This window comes from Etheostoma cragini, chromosome 1 (genome assembly GCF_013103735.1).
Source record: "Etheostoma cragini isolate CJK2018 chromosome 1, CSU_Ecrag_1.0, whole genome shotgun sequence".
In the NCBI taxonomy this organism is placed as follows: Eukaryota; Metazoa; Chordata; class Actinopteri; order Perciformes; family Percidae; genus Etheostoma; species Etheostoma cragini.
The window spans coordinates 32,248,959-32,264,016 of NC_048407.1; the positions used below are offsets into that span (position 1 = coordinate 32,248,959).

At 41.0% G+C, this 15,058-nt stretch overlaps 3 protein-coding genes across 4 annotated transcripts in view; all 3 read left to right on the plus strand.

The window, feature by feature from the left end:
• Positions 1 to 3,611, plus strand: part of atp6v0d1 (ATPase H+ transporting V0 subunit d1) — an 8,173-nt gene extending 4,562 nt beyond the window's left edge. The window contains exons 6-8 of the mRNA XM_034866160.1: positions 334 to 510; positions 703 to 780; positions 2,218 to 3,611. Coding sequence (XP_034722051.1) covers positions 334 to 510; positions 703 to 780; positions 2,218 to 2,379 — 417 coding nt within the window. The 3' untranslated portion in view covers positions 2,380 to 3,611. The remainder of the gene's footprint in view (positions 1 to 333; positions 511 to 702; positions 781 to 2,217) is intronic.
• Positions 3,612 to 4,832: 1,221 nt separating this feature from the next.
• foxr1 (forkhead box R1) lies at positions 4,833 to 10,092 on the plus strand. Of its 2 annotated transcripts, none has more exons than XM_034866621.1 (7): positions 4,833 to 5,098; positions 6,508 to 6,600; positions 6,937 to 7,169; positions 7,800 to 7,868; positions 8,451 to 8,578; positions 8,785 to 9,017; positions 9,912 to 10,092. In XM_034866621.1, the coding sequence occupies exons 1-7, from the start codon at positions 4,978 to 4,980 to the stop codon at positions 9,938 to 9,940; spliced, it is 906 nt and encodes a 301-aa protein (XP_034722512.1). In that variant the 5' UTR covers positions 4,833 to 4,977; the 3' UTR covers positions 9,941 to 10,092. The 2 variants fall into 2 exon arrangements, with proteins under 2 accessions (XP_034722512.1, XP_034722522.1); XM_034866631.1 differs by having other exon boundaries at positions 7,806 to 7,868.
• Positions 10,093 to 10,711: 619 nt separating this feature from the next.
• The window catches only part of LOC117940580, an 8,184-nt gene continuing 3,837 nt past the window's right edge, over positions 10,712 to 15,058 (plus strand). The window contains exons 1-3 of the mRNA XM_034865843.1: positions 10,712 to 10,994; positions 12,009 to 12,155; positions 13,517 to 13,747. Coding sequence (XP_034721734.1) covers positions 12,019 to 12,155; positions 13,517 to 13,747 — 368 coding nt within the window. The 5' untranslated portion in view covers positions 10,712 to 10,994; positions 12,009 to 12,018. The remainder of the gene's footprint in view (positions 10,995 to 12,008; positions 12,156 to 13,516; positions 13,748 to 15,058) is intronic.

A 15,058-nucleotide genomic window follows, 5' to 3' on the forward strand; every position in this document is an offset into this window, starting at 1 on the left:
CAGCTAGCAGATAGAGAGGAGATGTTTTTTACAGTGTGTTCAGGGGACAGGCAGCTAGCAGATAGTGAGGAGATGTTTGCTGAATGTGACAACAATTGTTGTAGCCTAAAACACATGTGACATTGCTTGGAGCACCTTTAAGAAAAAGGGGTCAAGTTTGTCGCCTACAGACGTCTAGTGTTTTCATTTTGTAGCCAACAAAGATGCCTGTAGGTCCAACAACGTTGTATAGGATATTATCTATATTGATTTATGATATTATACTGACCTGGGTGACAGTATCAGCTCAGTCGGTCACTTGTTGCTCCGCTGACCTTCCCGCCTCTGCTGTAGTTCGAGGCCGACAGGAGAGCCTTCATCATCACCATCAACTCGTTCGGCACGGAGCTGTCCAAGGAGGACCGCGCCAAGCTCTTCCCCCACTGCGGCAAGCTTTACCCAGAAGGCCTTGCTCAGCTGGCCCGGGCAGATGACTACGAGCAGGTCAAGGCCATCGCTGATTTCTATCCTGTAAGTTCAAAAGCCAAAAATGCACAGTTTAACAAATGAAAATCTATCTTTTTCTTTTTTTTATTAAACCAATCCCTCTGGTTTCTGTAGACACTGGTGTGTCTCTAGAGACTGTTCAGAGTTGTTTCTTCTGTTGGTGTATGTGACTGTTAGTCACTCTCACTGTCTATGTGTCTCAACTCTTGTCCTCAGGAGTACAAGCTGCTGTTTGAGGGTGCCGGCAGTAACCCAGGCGACAAAACACTGGAGGACCGTTTCTTCGAGCACGAGGTACACACACACACACACACACACACACACACACACACACACACACACACACACACACACACACACACACAAGCAGACATATACTGACGTCCAAGTGGAGAAGCACCTCTCTCTCTCTCTCTCTCTCTCTCTCTCTCTCTCTCTCTCTCTTTTTTACTCCTAATAACCAAACAGATACATCGGCACTCCAACTTGGTCACGATTGCATCTCCCGTTCCAATGTTGAAAATTCTTTATTAGGACTAAGAGATGCAGCATCCCGTTTTCGAGAGGGTCCTCAACGATAAATAAATATACAGTACAATCACAATTAGACACAACAGTTAAAAACAAATGTGCAAAAAAGACAAAAATTCAGATCATAGTCAGTCAGTGTCCACTGGAAACGTGTTATGTGTTAGACGTGGTAGCAGATGCTTTGTGGCTTCTATGTCATCACTTACACTTTAAATGTGTCTGTACTGGAGCTTAAGTTTATTATAAGGATGCCTTCTAGCTGACGCCTAGACAACCAGCTTGTGGTCCTGGGGCCAAAACAACATTCAATCAGACTATATTAAAATATTTCATGACACATACAGGAAAAGAAACATAACAAACTCTAACAAGTATTTAAAAAAAATAACAAGGAAACAACCACAGACACCGAAGACATTTAAAAAAGAAAAATAACAATATAAAATGACATTACACTATATTACACAACATGACACATGGGTTTATAAAACCTCAAGATAAAAAATGTAGGTGAAGGGAAGATTTCACTTTCTTTTTAAATTTTTACTTTGATAAAACATGTTACTTGGGAGATTATTCCATGCAAAAAAATATAATATATACATAATTATTAAAATTACATATATATATGTAAATGACATTCAGAACAATTTCAAAATTTCTTCAGACCTATTTTGTAGGGGTGGGGGGGAAATATCGATAAAGCATAGTAACGCAATATTTTCCGTGGTACTACTTTGTTGATACACAGGCGCCAAGTATGGATCTATTATTAAATATGTGTTGGTCAGTTTGTCTACTTGACAATCAAATTTTACAGCAGTACAATTGAAGTGATATGAACAGAAAAAAATATATTTTTAGATGAAACAGATGTTGACCAAGTTTCCTTTTTGGGACGTTATTTGAAATTGGGAAATATTAGAAGTTAGAAAAAAGGTAATAAATGGCAATATGTTTAAAATCGCAATTACATCGTATTGTGATTGCGTGTGGTGATTCCCACCACTACTATTTTGACATTTCTGTACTGCGATGTCATGTTGGCAGACAGGATTTATCTCAGCAAACAGCTCCTATAAACCCATAGTAGGAGGTCGCTTCACATTTTTAGTGTTGTGATGTCTCAACAATCATCTTCATCTGCGTCTCTTCCTCTCCTTCTTTGCTTCTTTCCTTCTCCCCCCTTCCTCCTTGCAGGTGAAGCTGAACAAGCTGGCCTTCCTCAACCAGTTCCACTTCAGTGTCTTCTACGCCTACGTCAAGCTGAAGGAGCAGGAGTGCAGGAACATCGTGTGGATCGCCGAGTGCATCGCACAGCGGCACCGCGCCAAGATCGACAACTACATTCCCATCTTTTGAGCCTCCTCTTCCTCCTCCTCCTCCTCCGTCCCCCCCATCCTCACTTCATTCAGTCTTAGGTCTTGAGCAGTGTCTCCAGTCCCACCTCGGTGTTAAATATTCTGATGGTTTGATGCTAAATTTTCTACGTTCTTCACTCGCAGGTGTTGCAATTGAAATGTCCAGCCCGGCTTGTTATTGATTACAGAGTCAAACGCATATTCAGCCTTAAAAAAAGCTGGAAAAGAACGACACGAGCCTGGTGGTTGGTGCTTGCTCTAGTCAGCTCCGCAGAAAAGGAGCCAACTCATTTGACTTTCAAACACTGAGCTCTGATTGTCCAAACTTTAGCTGCTCAGTGTGTTGTTTTTTTTGCAGCATGCAAAGCCGACGTGTCCACCTGACACATCGACCGACAAAACACACCAGAAGAAGAATTTGCAATTTACTCAGTCCAGGGATTAACACGCCAGCCACCAGAACTGAAAAAAAACCTCCGTTTTTATTTACCCAGCCCGTCTAACACCAAGCATCTTGTTGAGGTTGTGGTAATCATCAGGCTCATTTAATGTCTGTAGGTGCGGCGTATGGTACATTTTGGATTTATCACCAAAAACAGTCTAGAAAAAGAAGTTGAAATGTCACAAATCTGAGGTTAACACAACCGCAGAACCCCAACCGGTCATGGAAACATTCCTCTGCTCAGCGGCAGGTCCACCAGGCTCCTTATAACCTGTATTTATTTCTGTTTTAGTGCTAGGTTTTGTCGGCATGTCTGGTCATTACTGTGTTTTTTCCCCCCCAAAAAAACGAGTGAAGTGCGTGAGCCCCCGCCTGATTTGCTGTCTTAACTTGATTGTTGTTAAGTATTTAAAATACAACAGCTGAACAGGAGCTTCCAGTCCTCGCCGTCCCCGTTCCCGTGTGAACTCTCTGAGTTTCTGTAAATGAACGAAACTGAGGCGACATCTTGTGAGTATATGACAGACTTAATGTTTAAAGTATACAAAGATATATAGATATTTAAAGATAACTGTATGATTTTTTTTTTTTTTTTTCCATGCTGTAAAAAAAAAAAGATTTATTTCTGTTTTGATCTGTTTCTTACTTGTGAAATGTGTTCTGTAAATGTGACAAAAATAAATACGACTACACTGCACTAACACAGATCTGGAGACATTTTAAAGACCTGTCAAATGGCTTTGAAATAATATCACTAGTTTGATGTGTTAGTGACAGATGTAGGAAATGAAGACATGGTTCAGCAGTATATGTAATATTAAAATGTACATCTTAGTTTAGCGTGCAAGTATGCTACAATTTCACAATTGCACTAAACACAAGGTAATTTGGTCTTAAAGTATTGGACAAATTGAAATTTGGACCCAGCACCAAAGTGATGTGGCCGATCAGAACACGCATGTTAGGAATATGTCGATAGCTTGGCCTGTGGCTCTTAAAATCTGAATGCAAAGACTATAGTTTTTCTAATAGTAGTTACTGTAAAGAATGTTTTTGAATACTACTTTTTTAAGTTAGAAAAAGGGTAAAAAGTAAAGCATGGGCCACATTCCACAAAGGAGTATTAGTTGCTTTTTTACCCAACTACCAGGGGATAAAGTAGAGCATGGATGTAATTAGCAGAGATGGAGGGATGGAGGGATGGATGGATGGATGGATGGATGGATGGATGGATGGATCTTCATTGTCATTGGATGCAGTACAACAAAATTCTGTTGGAGCCATCCTCTCCAAGTAGCAGTATAGGGTAAAAAAGATGATCTGTGTGTGTGTGTGTGTGTGTGTGTGTGTGTGTGTGTGTGTGTGTGTGTGTGTGTGTGTGTGTGTGTGTGTAACCCATACAACAGCACAGTCTCACCCAAGCACATCTCGCACATGCACGTTTGTTCCATTCTCTCAATAAATATCTAGAAAACAGTAAACAGCAGTTATTGCACTGAGGTGACATTATTGGTGTTATAAGTTGTTGCTGTTTATGCCCAAATCAGTCTGCAGAAGCCCTGAAGCCCTCACCCCTGTTTGCACCAACTTTGACACTGCACACCTGCAAAGTGTGACGTTGATCGAATGAGCGGCTCTCGGGATATGCACAGGACACACACCGAGAGACAGACGGACATGCTTAACAATTAGTTAAATTCATTCCAAAGGGGAAGGCGTGCACCATCATTTCACAGCAATCAATCCAATAATTGCTCTTATTAAATCTGGACCGAAGTCTTCTCCAGCACATAGTTTGTTGAGTTGTTATGTAGACAACCGGTGGTATGAGGTGAGCTGATCAAACTCAGTTTAGTTTTATTAACTTTAATACAAATTCAGAATCCGTCCGCTTATCCTGTAAAATCAGAATTACTTTAACATTTAATCAACGAATAACACACTTAGATTAACTAAATTCAAACGTTGCAGGCCCAAATATCTCCCTGATAAGAGTGATTCCGCACAGGCTGAACTCTTTAGGTTTAATTGAGTCCAATCAGGATGTCCAGCTCCAGCTGTTAGACCCGCAGCTTGTAGGGCTGTCAGTGAAACTGTCAGCAGAGACCTGAACTCAACCGACCTGAGAGGGAACAAACCCAAGAACCGCTCCCAACCATGACCTTACAGCTTAAAACCAAAGCTCAACTCTTCGACCTGCACTGCTCTGTGGGCCTGACGGACTGGGACATGGACAAGGAGCTGAGACTGGCAACAACCACCGACCAGTTTTACCACGGTGACCGGGGGTGGTGTGGGTGTAGATCTTCTGAGCAAAAGTGAAGTTTTTAACGTAAAACACTTAATTCTCCTCATTCTGGTGAATTTTTCTGCAACATTTTGACATTTTGTGCCTTTTCTGCATCACAGTATGGAGCAATGTCTGTATTTATGTAAGGGACCTGATAATGGGTTCGGGGGGGGGCACTAGTCAGTTTTAACCTCCCACCTCCCACCTGTAAATTACCCATGTGACGGTTTCCTTTTCTTTGTTGTATTTGGCTTAACTAGGAGGATTACCCTTCACTCCCATTAAATCCAAACAGCACAAAAACCCACAGAGAAGAAAATTGATGTCATATGGTGACATCAATTTTCTCTCTCTCTCTCTCTCTCTCTCTCTGTCTGTCTGTCTGTCTGTCTGTCTGTCTGTCTGTCTGTCTGTCTGTCTGTCTGTCTGTGTGTGTGTGTGTGTGTGTGTGTGTGTGTGTTCCAGTAACTCTTCTCCCAGGGAGTCCTGGCCAAGACTGGTGGCAAAAGGTTTTGAAATACATAAGACAGGACAAAGGTTACATACCACACCATAAATCCCTTTACATACTAGAACACAAACAAGACATTACACTTTAAAGGGCACCTATGAGCAATTACTCTGTTCACTTGTAGTTGACTTGAAGGTTTTTAACCTTCATGTTGTTGTTGTTTTTCTACGTCAATGTTCTTTTTAACTACCCGAATTTTAATTCCCCAAAATACCATGACTAATTCCCCACAACGCTCTTTGGCAAGTACAAATTTCTCTTATTAATTTTGGGGTGTCTTATTCAATTTTATAGCAATTAAAAAAAGTGTTATTGAAATAGTATTGAGTAAAAGTTGACATATTCCAGTCTGTGATTATTATCAACATCAATTCCTTTAATTTTAGTCTCAATAATTCCTAATTTCTGCTTTTCTACCTCTATAAGGTATAATTTCCTCTAAATGAGGTTTACTGAGCATAAATTCCCTGCTTCAAGGACTCTCCAACTGTAAAACTGAAGCTAATAAGTGTTACGTAGTGTTAAACATCAAGTGACAAACATTGAAAAAAAATAAATGTATGCAAAAAACACAAAGTTAAAAACAATGATAAAAATCGCCAAGCGTTGATTTTCAATTTTGATGAGAAGACGACCGGGTAAAAAGGGTTAAAACTATTAAAAGGTGGCAGTGATTCTAGATTAAAGGGGGTTTTGAAGGTCATTCCAGATATGTGGTGCTTTATGATGAGAAAGCAGTTTTTCCGAGTTCTATTCCTATTTGAATAATCAATAGTAGTGTTGTGTCCGTCTGTAGACGTTGTGTCTCTTTGTGGTGGGAATCTGATTTAAAGTGCAGTCTGTCAGCGGCTGATGTGTGTGTCTGTTTGTGTCGATGTGTTCCCAGACGACAAGCTGAGTGATCAGTACGTGGTCCAGAGGCCTTCTGCAAGAGCCTCGAGAAGAAAAGATGAATTCATTTGGTACGATAAGACGTCAGGTGAGCTGCTGCATGCTCATTTACAGCTTTCTACTTCTTTTTCTTTCTTTTTATAGTACATGGTATATTTTCTTTTTGACCTCTTCAAATCACAATCCTACAAATTAAACTGATCCTTTGTTTAGGTTAGGTGTGTGTGTGTCCTTGATGTTTCAAAAAACACTTTGACATTTTGGGAAATTTGTCTTCTTGTTGAGCGTCAGCTGAGAGCATCAATGTCTGTCTTTTAGAGACGATGTCTCTAAAGCAGCGGGGACATGGCTAGCTTAGTTTAGCTAATATCTTTAATTTTTTCCCCTTACAAAAAGCAAAGCCCTTGATTGGTCTGTCCTCCAGACACCTTTGTGACGCCGAACCTGTGGCTGTTGGTGAATCCCAGCATTGCCTGCCCGATCCAGTACCGAGAAAACACAGCAGGTCTGCAGAGTCTCTGTGAACCGGCTCAGGGAATCCCAACTCCTCTAATGAACCCTGCAGAGACCCAACGTCAACTCACCACAGAGCTCCACATGTTGGACCCCAATGGTGCTCCCCTCCAGGAGGAGCTGCTGCCCTCCACTGACTACATGGTACAGTATGCACTGCAGGCATCAACCGTTCTGTTATGGAGTTTTAGACCAGGGACTCCCAATTCTACCCCAGGGGGGGTACTTCTGTTGTTGCCACAGGGTACTTGCAAAGCTTGTGGACTTAGTTATGAATACACTTATGAATGAATAAATAGGTTTTATTAAAAGAATACAGTGGCTTGAATGTTTACACACCCATGCTAAAATTGATTTAAAAAAAGGAATAAATCCATCTTTTGGAAATTGATCTTAATGCCTTAATTCAACAAGGCATTAAGGTCGGGAATAGATATCTAAAACTACTGGTTAAACCGTTTGAACCCTTTTATTGTCTTTACTATTGGGTTCTCTTTTCACTGACTTTCTTTGTCTTTACATTATTGAAGCTTTTTCGGACATATTTTTTGGATGACTACTTTTGAGTCATATTATTTTGAAGTATTAGTAATATTCTGCTTACCTCTGGCTACATTTGATCCACATATAAAAAAAACACCAATGAGGAAAAATAATAACAAAAAACACATGAAACTTGCTTTTAATAAACCCCAACAAACGCTACCTAAGGATTCCCGGCACTGGTTCTAATTGGTACCGGGGATTGACATGAATGTAATCTTTGACTGTTAGATCAAGGATGAAGACGTCTCCTGTCCACCAGCCAAGACCAGACGCAAGGGAAGGAACACCAAGGCCCAGGTGAGACCGCTGAGCTCGGGTCTGGCTCGGGTTCCTCCAGTGGGATGTAGGGGCTCAATTAAAAAAAAAAAAAAAAAAAAAAAAAAACTGATTCCTAACTCTAACTTCGATAGTTGCTTGTTTAGTCAGCGTTATCAATACAATAATGGGCTTTAAACCTCTATTGCATGAATTAATTTTTAATCTTGGTAAAAAGGTCTTGATGTGTTTTTTATGACTCCAGTTTGCTTAAATAATGCAACTGTAAAACATGCTTTTTATTAAAAACAAAACAAATTCAACTTATATGTGTCAAAATGTATAGCCCAATGTGTTTACAGTGAATTTAGTTTACATAATGAAGTTTGTGATGATTATTAATAACACTATAACAACTCTGTTGTATACGCCTAAAAGAAGACACACTGATATAATTTACTTGATTTAAGTATCTTTGAGAAATGAATGACTTTTCCTTTAATCTTGAAGCAAAGTGTGGAGTTTGCGTGGGTTTCTTCCAGGTGCTCTGGAAATGAAAGCTGTCATGCATGAGCGCCATAAGTGGACTGAATGGGCTTTTAATCGGATTGTTCCCGCTTCCAGGACAGTAAGATCCTGAAGCCGGGATGCTGGCCTCGCCCGCCTGTAAACTACTGCATCCTCATCGCCTTGGCCCTCAAGAGCAGCCACACCGGGAGCCTGAAGGTGCAGCAGATCTACAACTTCACCAGGTCAGACCAGTTGGAGGTACCTGGTCAGACATTTTTGAAGTGGCTGGAAATCCCCAAAAAATCTTCCCAAATGTCCGACCGATCCGTAACGGAGCCTGTGTGTGATTTCTTTTTTTTTTTTTTTTTTTTTGTGGGGATGCTTGACATGTTGCACGGCAGCCTTGTTTTTGAAGGCCCTTATATTGGTCCTTCCTGTCCGTTCCCAGGGAGCACTTCCCCTTCTTTCAGACGGCGCCGGACGGCTGGAAGAACACCATCCGCCACAACCTGTGCTTCAACAACAGCTTCCGCAAAACCTGCAACCAGGTGTTCAGAGATGGCAAGAGGAAGTCTTGCTTCTGGCACCTAACCCTGGACGGCCACCGCCGGCTGAAGGACGAGATCCGCACGCTGACGGGAGAGTCCTTGAAGCAGCTGGAGAGGAGCATGTCGCGCCCAGGTGAGCAAGGACAAAACAAGCTTAACCCTCCTGGTGTCCTCGGGTCAAATTTAACCCCTTTTTAAAAAATGTCTACCGGAAATATTGGTTTCTTTTTAACCAAATTAACACAAAAAAAAGATGGATTCCATGCAACGCTCTTTGCAAATACAATCACTTTCACTGAATTTCGGGTGAAAATTGAAATGGTTTCAAATCAGCATCCCGACCAAACTCATCCACTCAACACACATCTGATCTTAACCACTAGTCAAAATAATTCATAATTTCTGCATCTTTAGCTCAAATATTAGGTATAATCCTATACAAATGAGGGTTAATGACCATGAATTACAAAAATAGTGTGTGGTGGTGAAATATAAAAATATTAATGCGTTGATAATGTCGAAAGAAGGGTACAAAAAAAAGTGTAAATCTTTTTGACCCGGGAGGACAACACCAGGGTTAATCTGCATTTGCATCTCAAATTACCCACACTGACACGTCAACAACCCAAACAACCTGTAAATTACGCTCTTGCTGCTATAATTAATGCTATTAGATTGAGGGTTGTTGTACTAGTAATAATATGTTAATAGACACAAATTACTACCTTAATACCTTTTTTTGGGGGGGGGGGGGCTATACATTTTGGATGGTGCTGATTTGAATATTCACAAAGTGCAGCAGCAACACAAATGATAAAATAATACATACTGTGTGTGTGTGTGTGTGTGTGTGTGTGTGTGTGTGTGTGTGTGTGTGTGTGTGTGTGTGTGTGTGTGTGTGTGTGTGTGTGTGTGTGTGTGTGTGTGTGTGTGTGTGTGTCATGTGGAAAAATGTAGGAGCTTTATATCTGTGTCCAGTGCCTGTATGTGACAGATGTGTTACAAATGACATTTCTTCTTGTTTCAGATGTAATTCACGGTTTGTTTGCACTGTGAGTGACTGCAGGTGTAGAAGGTATCAAAGAGCTGAAGTCCATGCATAATACAACTTAATATGCAGAATGTTTCTTCTGTTGTGCTGAATTATTAATTCATGAGTATATTTAATTCTTATACATGCCTGATTTCCAAAAAAGGAGTGGAGTCAGCTGAAGGTATGTGCTAAAAATCAGCTAAAAAGAAATATCTCTAAATACATTTTGTGTGTACAGTCAAGTCTGGTTGTTTTGTAACAAATGTTGGTCAGTCCATGTAAGGAATTGGGATCCCCCCCCCCCCCCCCCCCCCCCCCCACAAGTCCTAGGGTACAGCTATAGTGTGTAGTTTCTAAGGAGTTTTACGTAATGGCATCAAAACTGTCTGCACGTCCACGTGACACAAGACTTCGGTGATCAAGGAGGACATGCAGCATAAAAAACCCATGAAGGACTCTTCAGAAGAGCTAATTCTGACCATATGGAGAGATACAGAGAGGGTTGTGTGGAGCTGATGGTCCTAATTAGCTTTATTTGGCAATGGCTTGAAAAAAGTTAGACTACAATAAGATGTCTCCACCATCTTTATCCATTCACAAATACCTGTTGGAAAAATACATTCATGTTGCAATGTTATGGTCAAAAGTGTGTCCCGGAGTAGACAAAAACTGACCTGGTTAGAGAACAGTCATGGTTTGGGTAGATGTTTTTTTTTTTTTTAAGTATCACGAGCTTGTTAGATCAGTGACTGAATCAACACCAGCCTAGGTGATGTTTTATTTGCCTGTTCCTGGTGTCTCTTAAGCAAAATAAGTGTATTCCTTTAGGTCTGTAGGTAAATCGCTGCTTCATTTGCCAACATTTAAACCTGCACAAAGTCCACAAAGTTTCTGGGGATGCGACAGGAAGTTGATAGCTGGATTAAGTGTGTGTGATATTCAAATGAGTGTACTTATACGTGGAACTGAAAGACGGGAGATGTTCAGCTTGATGTCGGCGTCTCATCGGACAGCACCGGGAATTTCTGACTGACCGAGTCTCACGGCACAAGAAACGGCAAAAACGCATCGGGACAGGTAACGACTCTGACTCACAGGGGGGATAAATATTCAGATACTTTAACTTGTATAAGAGTGCTAGTACTACACTGTAGAAATACTGTTCTGCATTGAAAATGTTATCTAAGTATCATCAGGAGCATGTACTAAAAGTACTCATTCCAGAATAAAATCCTAATATTTTAGAAACTGGAAACGATAGAATAGAGTTCTCTCAATCATCAGTTTAATTAATCATTTAAGCTGTTTTATATTGTTAATTGGCTAATTTAATTTATAATAAAAACGTGGCGTGTGGAAACATCTTCATTTGTAAATAGTAAGTAACATAAGATGTCTGATTAATGTAGATGAGTAAAAAGTTCAAGATATCTCACTGAAATGGTACAAAGTGTCATGAAAAGACAAGTAGAAGTACCTTAAATATGTACTTAATACAGTTCTTACAGTACTTTAGTCATAGTACATTCCACCACTGCCAACCGGACCCATGGCCTGAGAGTCGATCAGTGTTTATTGTTTTAATGAGCCATTTGTCTTTTATTAAGAGTTAACCCCAAATGGGATTTTGTTTAACTGCCTGAGAGATTAAAGGGTCTGGGATTTCATTTTCATCGGCTAAGATTTATAAAATCAGTGTATGCTCTCTAAAAACCATAGTACAGCATGTATTTAGTAACTGATTGGTTTTCATGCAGTCAGGTCGGCGGTACTATGTGCCGAAGCAAAAAACTATCGACTATGACATCTCATTCATTCCCTCTGCTATTAGACTGTTAAATGGACATAACTACAACAAAACTTGTTCTTGCAGCATGTGTGTTATGATATGATTGGTTCATGTGTAACCGATGTGGATTTTATGCTGCAGTACTCATTTAGTGTTCATTTTATGACTTAACATATACATTGTATGCTAATGCACTTCTAACTTTAATTCTTAATGGATGGGTTGCCTGTAAAACTGAATTTCACCTTGAGGACTAATGGTTCTCTGAATCTTGTTTTAATATGCTGCTCTCTGTACAACAGAGGTCTGACGATGAAGACTTCAGGACCCTTCCTCCTCCTCCTCCTCCTCTGCAGTACTGGCTCTGGACAGGGATCAGTGGTGGTGAGAAACTACTGGTACCAGTCATTCCCTTTCACCTGGCAGGACGCTCAAAGTTCCTGCAGGAGGTGAGGTTATACGTTTTTTAAATCTCATTTACTATTATTTATTGGTCTATATCCATTACGTTCCACTTCAGGTGCCTCAGGAAAATCCACCGGATGCATGTCTTTTCTGGCAATGACAGATGCTTTCATTGGGCCCTATTTTATCTAGTCTAGATCTAGTCGTGAAGCGCCTAGCGCAGGTTCATTTATGTTGGGTCTAAATCCACTTTTGCTTAGGTGCATGGCGGAAAAAAGTGGTTCAAAGGACTTATACTTGTCTTCCTTGATTCAAAGGTGTGTTTTGGGCCTAACATGCAGTAAACCAGTGAGTGTCATCTCCCATTCCCTTTAACAGCCAGGCGCTTTTATACCTTGACACATTGATATTATGATGGAGGATTTGCAACGTAATATTTTTATTTTTAATCGTGTGTGTGTGTGTGTGTGTGTGTGTGTGTGTGTGTGTGTGTGTGTGTGACAAGATTGGGCGCTGGTGCATTTACTAATTAAACGACAAGGGCGCAGGACGGGAAATTACCCGCGTTGGTCTTATGATGGCAAAGACGCTTGCGTTGGTCGCTCTGCGCTGCGTACGAGGTAGGGCCCTTTGTGTTGGAACTTTAAACTCCGGTGGATTTCTGAGGACTATGGTTACCTGGTCCTCAGATCTCTACAGGGTAAATCCAGACAGCTAGCTAGACTATCTGTCCAATAAGAGTTCTCTGTTGCACGACTAAAACTACTTTTGAACGTAGACGTGTTCCACCAAAACAAGTTCCTCCCCGACTATTATTCAGCGGCATTGTGGCTCCGTGTGGAGCTTAACGCCAATAAACCAGAGCACGTTATTCTCCCATCCTGGAATGCTTTGGGAGATGCCAGACCCTCCTCCGCAGCGCAGAGTGAGACATTTAGTTTTTTGGCGGTTGATATTTTTTCTCCAATGCTTCCACATGGTGAACACACTAGTTCACCATGAGCTATAACAGAACTACTGATCTACTTACATGTCCCTGTTCTTCAGTGATTTCTAATGGAAACCATGTAAACCTCAAAATACAATTATGAACCTGAGAATGAGAATTATATGAGCACTTTAACGCTTGAATGTAACAATGGAAATCACATAGAATTAAAGAGCTAAGAAGATAAACGGAAACATCCCTTTTCCATGATGCAATGCAGTTAATAGTAACTTTGGAGATCCTTACTTTTCATTAAGTGCCATCAAGTCAAGGTTCCAATTTGAACAGTTTTATGACCAAAAGTCTGCAAAACTAATCGCATGCCCATCACCCTCATACTGTTTGACTGTATTACCGAAGCATCTACTATGAACATGATTTGAGGTCACTTGAATTTTTTTTTTCTTCCCCGAACAGCTCACCTTTCTACGGTGATTTGGCCACCATTTTTAGTCAGTCTGATGAAGATGGTCTAAATTTAAATAGATATTATGCATGGACCGGCATGAGAAAACCCAAGAACTACTTACACTGGATTTGGGTCAGTGATGGAGACTACAGCAATCTGGTGAATTCAGGCATCAGCGATCTGGCCGAGTGGAACCAGCTAGGCAACACATACTGTGCTGTCGCTGAGTATCCCGACAGGTAATGTTCTTACTGTTTATCAGACCTTTTCACGTGTTAAACAGATTATATTCTAATTTTCTCATGTAGCCAAATTATTTAAGGTTAAATATTTGGTAATAGCATCAGTAATAAATGGCATGTGTTATGTCATGTGTTGTAAAGGTAATTATTTTTATAATTATTAAGGTAATTATGTTGTAAAGGTAATTATTTTTATTTTTTTAAATGTTTCCTAATTTATTAGTAATCACAAAATGCTATTTTAATGTTGCACATTTCATTTATTTAAATATTACGATTATTATTGTTTGTGAAACCGTCAAACATTTGAAACCTTACTTCAAGCATTATTAACCGCTAATACTCTATAGATATATATATTTGCATGTTGTTGTTGTTTAAGTGGCAGCACTTAAAGCTCTGTTGGACATAATATAGGAGGGTATAGGGGCTGCAACACCATATAGGAGAGTATAGGGGCCGCACCACCATATAGGAGGGTATAGGGGCCGCACAACCATATAGGAGAGTATAGGGGCCGCACCACCATATAGGAGGGTATAGGGGCCACACCCAAAAACCTGAAGCATGATTTAATTTACCCCATCATCCTCCAATGTTGTCAATTACCCTGGTGGAGGTCGCTGAGGTAGTCGAACAACTCCACAGCGGCAAAGCCCCAGGGATTGATGAGATCCGTCCAGAAATGCTCAAAGCTCTGGGTGTGGAGGGGCTGTCTTGGTTGACACGCCTCTTCAACATTGCGTGGAGGTCTGGGACGGTGCCTAAGGAGTGGCAGACCGGGGTGGTGGTTCCCCTCTTCAAAAAGGGGGACCAGAGGGTGTGTGCCAATTACAGGGGTATTACACTTCTCAGCCTCCCTGGTAAAGTCTACTCCAAAGTAGGGCTGTGCAATTAATTGAATTTCGGTTTCGGTTTCGATTTCGGCTCCCAACGATTATCAAAATAGCACAACCGAGTAAAAACGATTATTTGCCATGTTCTGTTTTTTAATTTCCTCGTGTGTTCTGAATGGCGCGCGCGCACACACGTCATGCGCACATCCGCCCCTCCCGAAGCCAAACGCAGCTCCTACACTGTCAGGGAGGCAGGTCGCGTGCATGTTACCCGCTGGAATTTAAAAACTTAGCGAGAGTAAAGATGGCAGAAGGAGGGCAGCCACAGCAGCGTTTGGTAAGCAAAAAAGGCAAAACCAACTCCGTTGTCTGGGAACAGTTTGGCTTCGACGAATCCGACGACGAGCAGAAACATGCTACGTGCAAGATTTGCTCCATGGTAGTGGCTGCAAGTAAAGGGAACACCTCGGCT

Excerpts from the sequence above, each read along its gene's own strand:
- foxr1 (XM_034866621.1), top strand. The coding sequence starts at position 4,978 with ATGACCTTACAGCTTAAAACCAAAGCTCAACTCTTCGACCTGCACTGC. Across the intron at positions 8,579-8,784 it reads CAGATCTACAACTTCACCAG|GGAGCACTTCCCCTTCTTTC; the intron begins GTCAGACCAGTT and ends GTCCGTTCCCAG. Across the intron at positions 9,018-9,911 it reads GAGGAGCATGTCGCGCCCAG|ATGTAATTCACGGTTTGTTT; the intron begins GTGAGCAAGGAC and ends TTCTTGTTTCAG.